This window comes from Dipodomys ordii, unplaced genomic scaffold (genome assembly GCF_000151885.1).
Source record: "Dipodomys ordii isolate 6190 unplaced genomic scaffold, Dord_2.0 Scaffold176, whole genome shotgun sequence".
NCBI lineage: Eukaryota > Metazoa > Chordata > Mammalia > Rodentia > Heteromyidae > Dipodomys > Dipodomys ordii.
In genome coordinates, this window is record NW_012267392.1 from 279,543 (window position 1) to 294,605 (window position 15,063).

General features: G+C 44.3%; 1 protein-coding gene across 1 annotated transcript in view; it reads right to left on the reverse strand.

Moving 5' to 3' along the window:
• Frmpd2 (FERM and PDZ domain containing 2) overlaps positions 1–6,357 on the reverse strand; it is an 86,590-nt gene extending 80,233 nt beyond the window's left edge. The window contains exons 1-4 of the mRNA XM_013033724.1: positions 6,234–6,357; positions 4,350–4,507; positions 2,527–2,592; positions 1,237–1,428 (exon numbers count right to left, since the gene is read on the reverse strand). Of these exons, the coding sequence (XP_012889178.1) occupies positions 1,237–1,428; positions 2,527–2,592; positions 4,350–4,507; positions 6,234–6,357 (540 nt within the window). The remainder of the gene's footprint in view (positions 1–1,236; positions 1,429–2,526; positions 2,593–4,349; positions 4,508–6,233) is intronic.
• Positions 6,358–15,063: the final 8,706 nt, after the last annotated feature.

Consider the following 15,063-nt stretch of genomic DNA (forward strand, 5'->3'; position numbering starts at 1 on the left):
ACCCAACCTTTGTCAAATATTGACCATGTGCCAGGCCCCTGCAATGAACTGGGCATGTAAAGGACAGAAAGCAGACTGGTAAGACAAAGGCAGAGGGCAGGGGGTGGCCAGAGACCCTGAGGATAAAATATCAAGCAAGGTCTAGAAGGTAAGATAGAACTAAATTCCAGGTCATAAATGTGACAGTTCTATATAAACACTTGCAAAGATCTAATAGTCTGAGCCATGCTAGAAATCAAGCTTTACCTGGGAATTCAACAGTACTACCCAAAAGAACTTGAATGATGAGAATATTTTAGATCTTCCCTGTCCAGCAGGGTAGGCACCAGCTTTCTCTGTAGGAATTGAGCCCTTGAAATGTAACAAGTGTAACTGTGGTGTTGGAAGTGTGTGTTTGTGCTGCTAGGGACAGAACTCAGGACCTTGCACGTTAGGCAACCACTCTACCACTAAGCTACATAGCAGCCCCCTGAATTTTTTATTTTATTCTATTCTATTTTTTGTACCATGCTGGAGCTTGAACTCATAGCCTCACTCTCTTGCTTGTCTTTTTCTTTTTCTTTTTTTTATTGTTATTACAAAGGTGATGTACAGATGGGTTAGAGTTTCAGAGGTCAAGTAATGAATACATTTCTTTTTGGACAGTGTCACCCTTCCTCATTCGCTCCAAGTTTTTCCCTTCTGTACTCACCCACAATTTGAACAGATCACTTTCAACATAGTGTCTAGTGAGGACCACGGCTGCAGTTGTTCACCCTTTGTCCCTCCATTATCTGTGCTCACCCTACCTTCCAGATAAATGAGCAAATAAGACAGAAAACAAAACAAAACAACAAAGAAAAACCCTCTTGTTTTCATTTCCTAGAGTTCATTTAAAAAAAATACTATTTTATATGATCAGAGGAGCATAGGCATTGTGCCTTTGTGCTTCTCCCCTAAGAGTATTACTTGGCTTTCTCTATCGAGGCTGGAACTCTACCCCTTGAGGAAAACTCTACTCCAAGCTTTTTGATGGTTAATGGGACATAAGAGTCTCATTATTTTTTTCTATGTAGGCTAGCTTTGAACCTTGATCCTCAGATCTCAGCCTCCTGAGTAGCTAGGATTACAGGCATGTGCGACTGGTGCCTGGATTGCCATTCTATTTTAATATTTGTTATCATTTAACCAATTTCAGTTTCAATAACCACACATGGCAGGTGGTTACCAGGTTGCTCAGTCTAGACCTGTACCTACCTCAGAGATAGAACTGAGCACCAAGCCCACCAGCCTTCTGATGTGGAGGCTGGCAGGGGCGGGGTACATAGCCACTTCGTCCTGGTGGACCCGACAGACTTCCAGAACTGACAGTAGTGGACGCCGCCTGTGCGGCTGATCTTCACACATGGCCAGCAGGAGAGTGTGCACTGGCTCGCTGAGCGGCAGGGGCTGCAGGACACAGGTTGGTGAGAAGGGCAAGCATCATTCAAGAATGAGCTATGAGGTCAGCATTGTGGGTGGAGCACCCTGCAGATGTCACTTCCAGAATATAAGCCTGCTCCTTCTGGAAAGCTCTGCACATATAATCCATCATCAAGGCTATATGGTGCAGAGCACTAACCTACACACACACACACACACACATACACACACACACACAACCTCAGTCTTTCACTATGGCATCTCCAGCAGGTAGACTGTACGCTTGTAGAACTAGTTTCTAAGAAATTCTAATGGTATCATGTGAAATTTTACACAAAGACATGCACACACATACTCAACAGTCCCAAACTGTAAAATGCTGTGCTGTACAACACTGAAGTTTGTATGCACTAAGCCTTCTTGTAGTATGTAATGTACCATACCCAAAAACCTTCAGAGGGAGGCCGGCCACAGCAGGAAGCATTTGCCTGCCTTTGTAGAACATCACATCCCTTTGCATGAGAAGCATCTCACTTCAGAAAGGGCTGCTTTAAAAGAGTTTTTAGTCAATAAAGAAAAACATAACAAAGTTGGGCATTGGTAGCTGATACCTGTAATCCTAGCTACTCATGTGGCTAAGATCTGAGGGTTTCAATTCAAAGCCAACCCAGACAGAAAAGTCCAAGAGATTCTTTTCTACAATTAACCAGCAAAAAGCTTAAAGGAGGTGTGGCTCAAGTGACCTAGCTCCAGCCTTGAATGAAAAGTAAAGTGAGGGTGTGAAGCCCTGAGTTCAAGCCTCAGTACTGGCATGCGCACACTTGAGTGCACAGAGAAAGAAAGAGAGAGAGAGAGAGAGATAACAGTACCTCTGTATCTGGAAATTCCTCTAGTTTGCTGCTTCCCTGAGAAGTCCCAACTGTGCCTGCCTGCATGGTGATGCTCATGTTCAATAAATGTGGCCCTGCTATGGGAAAACCACAAAACTAATCCAAGGCTGTGCCTGAAAAGCACAGTATGGCTTAAGCTGTAGGACACCTGCCTAACAAATACAAGACCCTGAGCTCAAATCCCAGTTTGAAGCAAAGCCAGGCCAAGCAGAACTTGGAGCATTCATTTACAGACCTGGTTTGGTGGGACATGGAAGCCCGCTGACCAGTAGAGAGTCATTCCCAAAGAATAGACATGCACCTGTCCAAGGGAAAAGCACGCAATTAGATGTCTGCCATCTCCAGCATTCTATCATCCTGGGAGCAAAGTCAATTCCACAGAGTCATCTGTCTAACCCCACACCACCTGCACCCCTCACCCAGTGCTGCCTCCTACACTACAGGTGAGAAAGCCAGAAATCTGCTTTCTAGCAGAAATTATGACACCCAGATTAAGATACATACCTACCTATACACACACACATATATACATATATACATACACACACAAATGCATATACATACATACATACATACACACACACAGAGGAAATCTCTTAGGAACTTCTGAAAAACTAAAGTATCTGCAAGCTGTTGGCTCATGCCTGTAATCCTTCTCAGGAGGCTGAGATCTAAATCAGGGTTTGAAGCCAGCCTGGGTAGGTAAGTCCATTAGACTCTTATCTCCAATTAACTAGCCATCAGCTAGGAGTAAAGATGTGGCTCAAGTGGTAGAGCTCCAGTCTTGAGCAAAAAGCTAAGGGAATGGCCCTGAGTTCAAGCTCCTGTATCAGTACAAAAAAAAAATCAATCTTGCTTCACTGATGTATGTAGTGTGTGAGATTGATTCCATCCCTTTTGCTCTTGTTTCCGCCTTGAATACTGATTTCATATATAGAGTCGCAGCAGCTATCTTCAACCATGAAGAAACATAAGATCAAAATGCCAACTGGTACAAAGAATAGAATGGAAATAGACTGTGTAGCTCTTCAGTGACATCAATGAGCTGCTGATCTCCCCCTACTTAAGTAACTAATAACTCTGTCTGTGACCCTGGCCATTGTACTTTAGGCTTTTGGGAGTTTGGAGCCAAAGCCATCTGTAAATGACATATTATGGTTTAATTATAAATCATTTACCCACAGCCTGTCCAACACTTCTTGAATGCTCATGATCTCCAGATTAAGTCATGTCAAACCCAGTTTACAAAGGTAGAAATGGGCTCATCAAAGTTGACTTGCAGAGCCAGGCACTGGTGACTCACACCGGTAATCCTAGCTACTCAAGAGACTGAGATCTGAGGATCACGATTCAAAGCAAGCCCAGGCAGGCAAGGCCATGAAAGGCTCTCATCTCCAATAAACTACTCAGGAAAGGCCAGAAGTGGTGCCATGGCTCAAATGGTAGAGCTCTAGCCTGGAGTCAAAAAAGTTCAGGGATAGTGAGTGCCCAGGCCTTTGTTCAAGCCCCAGGACCAGTACAAGAAAAATATTGACTTGACATTGTTAAAGAGCTAATGTGTAGCTGGCAAGGAACCATGAAAGCAATGCTTCTGGGTGTGTGTGTGTGTGTGTGTGTGTGTGTGTGTGTGTGTGTGTGTATGCGCATGAGCACTCACACACACACACACACACACACACACACACACATTCACTAGTACTGGATTTTGAAGTAAGGGCCTCCTGCTGTTCCTGAGTTTTTGTGTTCAAGGCTAGTGCTCTACCACTTGAGCCATAGCTCTACCTCCATCTTTTTGGTGGTTAATTGGAGATAAGAGGCTCACTGACGGTTCTACCTGGGCTTTGAACCATGATCTTCTGATCTCAGCCTTCTGAGCAGCTAGGATTCCAGGCATGCACCACCGGTACCTGGCTGAGATCAGTGTTCTTTAGCCCACCTCACCTCCAAGTTGAGAGCCAGGTTCTTCAGGGCTGGGCTGGGAGCTGGAAGTGCCACTCTGAGGACAGGTCTTTCCTGGGGGGCAGGAGGCAGGTGCTGCAAAGAGATCCCACATCTTACCTGTGACACATCCAACTTCTCATCCCTGCTCGATCCTTGTAGGAGTTCAGGGGCCTTGAATGGTGCAGCCTCTACATGAGAAACGTGGTCTTGGAAAGAAAGACTTCCAGCTGCAGACAGCAAGACTGACCAGGGACAGACCACATAATCTGAGGAACCTGAAACCAAGGCAGTGATAGGGTAATTAAGTAAGGGCTGCCATCTGGAGGGCCACCCAGGGGTTGCGCCTGGCAGGTGTCTGCCTTTGGGACTGGCTGTGAGCCAGACCCAGGGGAGACACAGACCTGAATAAATTCAATCCTGGCATACAAGGACGTGGATTGCTAAGGCTGGCCAAAAAATTAGCACCCAAGTGTATCAGTGGCCTGAAAGTCTTAAAAGGTTACAAGAGGCCAGAGCTGGAAATTAGGGCAAGGTTGAAGCTGTCTACAGCCAGACCAGGATCCAAGGCAGTTGGTCCTCTGGAGCTCTGTAACTGCTCATTGGAACATCAAGAGCAGAGGAGAGGGCATGAGCACTCAGGGAGAGGGAGAAGGGATCGGCACAGGTGCACCTTGCCCATGATGGGCCCTGTCACTTCCTGGAGCATGTATGACCTCACATGTGAGCCTCTGCTGTATACACCTCTTTGGTCAACCATTTGAGGTTTCTGAGCCAACATTTGAGTATGAGTTCTGTGTTTGCTTCAGTTACTGACTGGACACCTCAGATCTATCCTTCGAAACCTGTTCCTTCCAGCATCTCTGTGCACAGATAGTGTGATGCTCGACCTGCCCAGAAGGGGTACTAGAGAGACATTGCAGGAGGCAAGGGATCTGCTGTGCCCAGGCAGTGTGGATGTGAGAGATCTAGGTGGAGACATAGGCCCTGGATGAGAGAGTCCACTGCCACCTCCAGGCCTGGCCTGGTCATGTGATCACCTGCTCTAGACCCTCTCCACACCAATGTTATAAGTATTGTAGGTGGGCATCTTCCTGCTTATCTGAGCCTGTCCAGACCCCTTGGCCACCTGACTACTGGTGGCCATTGCCTAGGTCACGACTGGGTTATGATTGCAGGCCAGCTTCGCTGGGAAAGCCATGTTATCATCGTAAGTTGTAAGCAAATCTCTAACAGGTCTAAGCCCCGACCTGGAGGGGGGGGCTCTCATTCAGAGTTTGTCCCTCACTGGGTACCTGCCCTCAGCCCTAGATATAAGCGTTCTTATATCTTTACATCAGTCCTGTATTACAGGTTAATTATTTGTTATACTAACCTCCCCTTGAGAGTACTGAATGGATGCAGTCTTGTTGTTCAAGATGATTATCTCTTCTTCCTCCTCCTCTTCCCTTTGGCTATCCTGGGGATTTGAACTCAGGCCCTCATACTTGCTAAGCCTGTGTTTTTAAATTACATACCCAGTCCTCTTGCTTTTAGTTTATTTTTCAGATAGAGTCTTGTGCTTTTGCCTGGGTCATCCTTGGACCACAATCATCCTGTTATACCTCCCAAGTAGCTGGTACCACAGGCATGCCTCACCATACCCAACTAGGGTTCCGTCTTCTGATACGATACAGAGAAGCTCAGCATCTATCAGGTGGAATGTTTGAGTGTCCTGTATGATTGTTGTCCTTGCCTTCCATATCTGACCAAGCATAGGTAGCCTGTCTCTCCTTAAGCATCATACAAGACCAATGCCTTTCAAGCAAAGTCTTTCCATTCTGCCACATAACATGGGACTAAAAAACAGGCCAGCCTCCAAATGCAGCTGCTAGGTAGGTGCCATTTGCCTTCGCATTCAGGTACCTTGGACTCACAGCCAGTTGAGAAGAAGCCAAAAATATGTTTGAAAAGCTTCCCATTCATTTGACTCTTCTGCAACTCAATTGCCCAATCCTCTCTTACCATTGCGAAGGTCTTCCAGGAGCTGCTCAGCAGCCAGGGACAAGAGGGACCAGATTTCTTCCTCAGACAGAGCTTCACCCCTGACCTGCAGTGCACTGGCCAGCGTCACTGAGGCCAGGCTCATGCCTGCAAAGAAACATGTGGGAGAGATCCTATTCAGTATCCAGAACCACACTGGGTCTTGCCCTGGTCACTGAACAGAACAGGGGCATTATGCTTCCATTGCCTGCATCCCAAGGCCATGCCATCTTAGTGCTAGGCTTGTAGGAGATGAGAAAGAGGGCTCCCAGTTGTTGCCCGTGCCGGCTGATTGAGGCTTAGTGCATGAGCAAATAAATTCATAAGTCAGCTCCTCCAATGAAAGGTTAAATAAATTAATGAATGAACAGTAGAACCTTGGCCAGACCACCTCCTCTGGGAGAGTTCCCGTGACAGCAGTTAGGCATGGATGCCTCTCTTCCTTTACCTGGGAAAGTGGATTAATAACCATTTGTGCCTCCAACCCATGATTTATGTCTTTTTTCTCTGGCTGCCACATGCCAAGTGTGAGAGATCAACATAGATCTTTTGCCAGCACCCATTCACACAGTGAGTAAGGTTCTCCTAAAAGCAGCACCAACCCCATGGTCCACAGAAGGGTAGACATGTTGAAAAGCAAAAAGAGGCAGCCAGGAGGGTGTAATCTTCCTCCTTCCCAGAAGCTAAACAAAGAACATGCCTTTAACCAAAGCTGACATTTCAATGTCTGTCCCCAACAAAGCCACCTCCCACTAATCTCTAGAGCCCCAGAAGCTAGTGGCAGCAGAAGAGGCCAGGTGGCAGGCTTTTCCTAATCTGGTTATATACCAAGATTTTTTTCCTGCAGCTAGAGCTCAGGGAGGATGGATGTGTGTGTGTGTGTGTGTGCTGGGGGTGGGGTGGGGAATTCATATAGTATTGCATTATAGAACCTGCATTTCCCTCCCACCCCCTCGCCATGGCTGCTAAGCCTAGCTTTCTGATCACCAGCTGTGCAGTGCTCTCAGAAAGGCAGATTCAGAGAAAAAACCTGGCTCTTCCATCTCTACCAGGGGGCAGGGAGAGAGAGCTACTGCCAGACCTCTTTAAGATGCTTGGCCTGTGAGCTGTGATTGAGCACAAGGAATGTGTGGTGGGCAGCTCCTATTGACATTTACAGAGAGGAAAGTGGTCCAAACAAACAGGTAAAGATTTGATGGGAGGCAGATACTAGTTACCCTCATCGGATCAATGCCCTGTTTGCATTCATTGAAATCACACAGCTCTCCATATATAGAATTACTATGTATCAGCTAAGAATTTTAAGTGATGAATTAGAAGCTCCAGACTAGACTCTTCCTTTCTTCTCTTCCTTTTTCTTCCCCTCCTTTTCTTTCATTACTCTTCACTTCCTTTTCTTCCTCTTCTCTTTGACTCCCTTCTTTTCTTCTTCCCTTCCCTTCTTTTTTTCCTTCCCTTCCTTCCTTTATTTCCTTTTCTTTCTTCTTCTTTTCTCCTCCTATTTTGCAAACTTAGATTTATAGACCAAGCATCTCCATTTCAGTGACATGCTTTCTAACTCTCTTAACCTCAGTGAATAGCTACTTTTTAAGGATTAAAAAAGAGAGATGATAAAATTTTGCTTCTCAGACAGAAAAATCTCTAAATCCCAATCTAAAATGTGGACTGTGAGGGGCTTTTCTAATCACATTAAGACTAGAAACAAAACAAAAAAAAACTTGAAATCTTCTAGGCTGATGTAGTTAAAACCTGTATTTTAATATAGTAATTTGCCAAATAGGTTACAATAATCCTTAGCAAAAAACAAGCACTATTTAAGTGGTGGTTTTTACAATTATGATGGGTACTAATCCAGCATTCAAGGTAATTAACATACTATACTGGAATATTACTAAGGTTATTATAGCTACAGATAAGATCCTAAGACCTTTAGTTTCAACAATCCACATATTAGATTTTCTTTGTCTGATTGCCAGCTAAGCAGACCCAGGATTGGCTGAATGAGATTTCCATATTTCTTTTTAAATTTCAAAACATAAATATGCAAAGAACCCTATGCATCCTGCGCTAAGACTGCATTAGAGAACTGGCCTTTGCTATGATTTTAGGTAAGGTTTGACCTCATCGATATTCATGTTGACATTTGATTGCTAAGGCCTGAGTGTTAGGAGGTGGAGCCTTGAGCTGAGATTAGTTCTACTAGGAATGGGTTAGTTTTGTGAGAACATATTGTTGTAAAGCAAGTCAGCTTCTCTGTCCACATGTACCTTACCATAAAGATTTCACCAGAAGCCAAATAGATGCTATACAATGTTCTTGGGTCTCCAGAACAGTGAACTAAAGCCAAAACATTTTTACCTTCAGGTTATCTGGTTTCAGGTATTCCAGATAGCTTCAAAATTTGAACATTGTGCCTTCAGCAAAAGAGACACACTGCTGCTAAAACATGAGGCCATGTGAAAGATGATTTTGGTGGAGCCTGTGAATTAAATGAGAATCCTCCAACTTTCTATCTATCTGCACCCTTTGATCTGAGCTATTCTCTGCTGCAGTCCCTTTGCTCTCACCTTGTCTGCAAGAGGAAGGAGAAGATTCAGATAATCATCTTGTAAGGAAGGCAGACTGCCCATCATACCAGATATGACTTCTTATCATCTTAAAAACAAAGAGCCCAAAACTCAAGAGACCACCTTGTTCCTATTCTGTTCCAGTAATAAAGTGATAATTTCCCTGGACCTTCTCCAAGGACAAAGACTGAGCTCACAGTTAACCAGGTCGTACCAAGGACAAAGACTGAGCTCACAGTTAACCAGGTCGTACCTTCAACTTAGGACTGTTTTAACTCTGCACATCTTTCTTACCTCTACTCCTAATTCTCCCTATTTAACCTCAAGTTAATATCTGTGCCCCTGAGGATGGCTGAAGAGATACTGAAGTGCTGTCTTCCCATGGCTGCCATGTAAGTAATCTTTCTTTGCCCCTCAACATGTCTATTTGGCATATGGGGATGAGGGACTGGACCTAATTTCAGACTCCTGGACTTTGGGCCTGGGGTCTAAAAACCCAAGTTACAAAAGGAACCTATTGAACTGCATTAGAAATGCAATTGCAAAACCCCAGCTTGGAAAACTTTACAGGTCAAACAACCTGGTTCTTCAATAAATAAATATTTTTAAGAAATAATGACAATGAAGCAATTTAAAAACAAAATTGTCCAAGAAAAGAGAAAGCTGGGCATTGGTGGCTCATTCTTCTAATCCTAACTATTTGGGAAGCTGAGATCTGAGGATCACAGTTCCAAGTCAACCTAGGGAAGAAAAGTCCATGAGACTGTTATCTCAATTAACCATCAAAAGCCAAAATTGTAACTGTGGCTCAAGTGGTAGAGCAGTAGTCTTGAGCAAAAGAGCATAGAGGCAGTGCCCAGGCCCTGAGTTCAAGCCCCAGGACCCACGGGTGGGAAAAAAGAAAAGAAAAGAAAGAGAGAAAATATTCCGAGTAGCAAGAATTCATCACAATTCATCACAAACAAGGAAATCTCAATAAGATATAGACAATTGATTCATCATTAAAAACCAAGGGGCCCAAAAGATAGCTGGATGACATATCCAAATGATATGACAAGATGAGTGTGGGGAGCTGCCAAGAATTGTATCTAATAAAGCCATCCTTCAAAATGGAAATTGAGAAAGAAATGAATATCTAACCACATGTTGCTCGTAGGGCTATGCTCCAAGAAATAATACAGAGAATGTGTCAGACTAAAAGAACACACACTAGACAATAAGTGAGCTCCACAAGAAGAAATACCCCAGGTCTTTGTACAATACAAATGTGGTGTTTTTTTTTTGGGGGGGGTCCAGTCGTGGGACCTGAACTCTGGGCCTGGGTGCTGTCCCTCAGCTCTTCAGCTCAAGACTAGCGCTCTACCACTTGAGCCACAGCGCCACTTCCGGCTTTTTTCTTTTTGCCTATGTGGTGCTGAGGAATCGAACCCAGGGCCTCATGCCTGCAAGGCAATTGTTCTACCACTGAGCCTCTTCCCAGCCCCTACAAATGTGTTTTGATTGGACTCTTTTTCTCTTGTGTGATTTAAAAGAACAGGGAGCATTCAATATCTAGAAAAACAGTTAACTTCTCAGGTTGTCCAAATAAGCATCTCTTCTGGTTGTTAAAGCTAAGAGGTCCTTGGCGTATGTGTGTGCGCATGTGTGTGTGAATGTATGTGTGTCTATGTGTATCTGTGTATGTGTGTGTCTGTGTCTGTGTGTATGTCTATGTGTCTGTGCGCACGTGCATGCATGAACTGATACTAGAGCTTGAACTCAAGGCTTCACACTCTCACTCAGCTTTTCTGCTCACAGCTGACACACTGCCTCGGGAGCTTCATCACCACTTCCAGTTTTTTGCTAATTAGTTGGAGGAAAGAATCTCTCAGATTTGTCCTCCCAGGCTAGCACTAAAGTATGATCTTCAGATCTCAGCCTCTTAAATAGTTAAGATTATAGGCATGAGCTACCTGTACCTGGCTTGAAATTATAGCTCTTCTTACTGGAATTGTTCAGATCATAACTTCCATATCCAATGCCACCCTTAATGCAAGAGATACGAAAGAAACAATTCACCATCCTTTCTCATTTAAAAACAACAAAAGAAAAACATTGCCACACATATTCCAATGAACGTGATTGCTCTGCAGAAAGCAATCAATAATCCAATTATTATTATTTTTTGCACACACTCCCTATCTGACTGGCCCCAGAGATGTGCAGTGGAACATTATGACCTAACCCCAGAGTAAGTAGCTGCCAGGGGACAGCGCAGATTCCTGGAAACCATCTGGAGCTCTCTATTTCCCTGGCAGCTCTAGGCACAGCCTTCTAAACCAGCTGTCCTTTGGAGAAATCTCAATGGAGAGGAGCCAATTTGGGTACACTCTGGGGACCCCGCTCCAGCACACTACTCCTTAAGAACCAACCTAGAGTCACAACTAACATTGTAAAGGTCCATTGATCTTCCTATAAGAGAAAATGAACACTTCCTTTGCCCTTAACCATATGCCAAGTTTGTGTCCTGGATGTTTGCCATGGTTAAATCATTTCATTCTCATGACAAGCTTTGAAACAGGGCTAATACTTCCGTAGAAACTGAGGGACAGAGAGATTATATGATTTGTATAATGCCTCATTGCTTGGACTATAGGTTTAGGCTCTGGATTTTCAAAGGAATGCCTTCACCACCATATTCTGCTAGTTATAGGAGTGATCCAACACAATTTATGGAGCCGGCAGTCTAAAGCTGGAAACAGGCTGATCAGCCTTTCATCACACCACGACGCCTCTGGGCTCCTCTCCAAGTTTCTCTAAATGGTCTGGTGGGTGAGGTACTGCTGTGCTATGTCCTAAAAAAAGGATCATTAACTATTAAAAGGATACAGGGATCCCACATCAGATAAACCAAGGCCACCAGCCAGTGAGAATGCTCTGGGAAAGTTTCCAACTAGTGAGCACTTGTTTAGACAAGGCTCACATCTCCCTCTCCATCATCTCTCCTCACTCATGCACCTTCTTTGATCTGATCTCCAAGGACAAACGTCTCTATAAAGACCCCATGATGTGAAGGTTTCTGTGGTCCACTAGAGGAGACAGCCTACCTGGGGGCCCCTGGCTCCTCCAGGAGCCTCCTCATAGTCCTCTCTGATGTGTTACCAGGCTCTAGTGTATCTTAACTGCCAGGAAACCATTTTTTGGCATCTGACAGATCTCTGTCTGGTCTGATTTACAACAGCTCATCTTCTGGCCATGAATTTTTAGTAATCTACTTGGGCCGTGATGCTTGAGGCCTGAGATTCATCTGCAAAGCTATCTTGGCCCTCCTGCATCCATTTACTTATTAAACAAATACTTATCAAGGATCTAGTATAATTCAAGCTCTGTGCAGAGACTGGAATGGTAACCAATACAACATCCTTCCTTCACAAGGCCTGGGCACATGGAGAGGGAACAGGTGAGCAATGAAAGGGTAGGAAAAGCAAATAATTGCATAGAATGGTAGGCTCTGAAGGAAAAGCAAAACATGTGATACACACTACTTTGTCATTGGAGGGGGGACACTGCAGCTAGAGTATCAGGCAAGGTGCCTGGAGAGGGGACACGTGAGCTGTGATTTGGAGATTGAGAAGGAAATTTGCTGTGTAAGCAAGAGGGTGTAGATTGGAGGTAGAGTCACAGAGCTAAGCAATGGCAGTCTGATGAGTCATCTCTAGTCAAGAGAAAAAAATTGCATTCTTGCCTAAGAGACATAGGACATTTGGCCAGGGTGCTTGCTTGTGCAGCAAATGGCATTCACACAGTGCAAAGCCAGCCAGAAGCCTTTTTGACTCAATGCTAGGGCTGAATACTGACAAGGGAAACTCTGATTTTATCTGTAAATCTGAACTTGTTTTATCACCTCCAGTAAGAACCCTGTGTCCAAGTCCCCTGGCAGATGCTGAGTGATGACCACTGAGTTCCCTCTGTTGGATTAAGCCAGCTACTCAAAAGCAAGGCATGTGCATTTATTGTTATAATAAATACAGTAGTGTGGCTTGAACTCAGAACCTGGACACTGTCCCTTAGCATTGTTGCTCAAGGCTGGTGCTCTTGAACCATACTTTCACTTCTGGGTTTTTGATGGTTAATTGGAAATAACAGTCTCACAGACTTTCTTGCCCTGGCTGGTTTCAAACTGTGATCCTTAGATATCAATCTCTTGAGTAGCTAGGATTACAGGCATGTGGCCCCTGCCCCCTGGCTATTGTCACAGTACTTTACAGCATTTGTCAAGTGCTAGCTTTGAAAACAAAATGGCCTTTACTGATCCTAAGCAATCGTTTAGTAGCTGTAGAAAGAAAAGCTTTGAACTGTGGAACTTTGGTCTCCTTCCATGATTCTGCCTTCATATGTCTACTCTCTCCCCAGCCTCCACCAACAAACTTGAGACAGGGTCTCTGGGGCCTCTAAGACCTTTCTTAGCTCTGAGATTCAAGGTACTATTACCTAAGAAGTAAAGGGATAAATTTGAAGCCAGGGGAAACAGAGTGGGGACAATATACTTAACTCCTGGCCTCATGGAAGAGATCATTAATCCCTCCTGTCAATACAGTTCTTTATTTCAAACTCTACCCCTGATTTTCTCACTCGCCTTTCTCCCATCCTGCCCCTCTTCTGGAAATGTTGCTTTTAGGATTTGATCTCAGGCCCTGTAGTCATTTCTTGCAGCTCCTGTAACAAATCACCACAAACTTACTGTCCAATTTCAGAGACCAGAGACCTGACATCAGTTTCATGGAGCTGAAATCAGGGTGTGGACAGGAACATATTGCCTCCATAAACTCACTGGGAGACTTCGTTCTTTATCTCTCCAAGTTTCTGAGGACTGTCTGCATTCCATGGCTGGGGCTACCTCCCTCCCATCTCTGCCTCTGAAATCTTGGTGCCTTGTCTTCCTCCTTCTTTTGAGAACACCTGTCACTAGGAAGTGGAGCTGTGGCTCAAGTGGCAAAGCACCAGTTTTGAGCAAAACAACAACAACAAGCGAGAGCTAGGTGCTGGTGGCTCAAGCCTGTAATCCTAGCTACTTAAGAGGCTGGAAAATCTGTGAGACTCCTACCTCCAATTAACCACCAAAAAGATGGAAGTAGAGGTGTGGCATAAGTGGTAAAGTGCTAGCCTTAAACATAAAAATTCAGCATTCAAGGCAGAGACAGTGTTCAAGCCCCAGGACTGGCACACACACACACACACACACACACACACACCCCAGAAAGAGCAAATGAGGCCCTGAGTTCAAGCCCCAGTACTAGCACAGAGAAACAGAGAGAGAGAGAGAGAGAGAGAGAGAGAGCATGCAATACTTAAGGTTCACTTAGATCATCCAGGAAAATCTCAAGCTCCTTTCATATAATCAAATCTGTAGTCTTTTTGCGACATTTATACGTAACACATATAGGTTCCACATTTATAGATGAGATTTATGGGTTCCACAGAACAAAATTTGGGTATCTTTTTTATTTTTATTTACTAGCTGTGTGATCTCTTACACTGGGCACATACTTAACTTGTCTGAACCTCGGTTTCATTACCTGAGCAATATAGAGATAACAGTAGCAGCTATGTCATAGAACTGTTGAGATTATGTTAAAGTACCGGATGTATAAAAAGTGCCAAGCATGTCTTATTTCCGTTCTCTTGCTATCATTACTGCAAGCACCAAGAGAAGGATTTTAAACATAGAAAGTCCTGAGTGGCTTCCAACCGCATGATTTTAAAAGAAGTAGTGTTAATTGTTTCCATCTGTCTGCCAGAATAGAGGTGCTATAAACATCAAGCTTAGCAAAATAGCTCAAGTATCTCAGTGTCCCTAACATAGACATCCCAGGGAGGAACCAAGGAAGAGTGGTGTGGGGCTTCCTCAGAATCAAAGCTCTCAAAATGGTTCTGTCCTCTCTCCTTCCTTTGTTTCTTCAGTCCCTATCCATTCTTTGTCCCTTTGGACATTCGTTGAAAACCATCTGCCCACAATCCAATTGAGATCTGAATATAACTTGACACAGGACAAGTTGCATCTTTTCACAAAAATAAAAAGATACTTCTTCCACCTGACGTGTGCACTGTGTGAAGGTCTAAAGGAATCAAGAGTCCCCAATTCCAGAACTGTCCTCAGTGCTGCCTTAGAAGCTAACTTCCAGCAGGTACATGCGTAAAATCACATTACTTCTTGCCTTCTCTACCTGGGCTTCTCCCTGCCACTTCAGCACACCACACCACACACA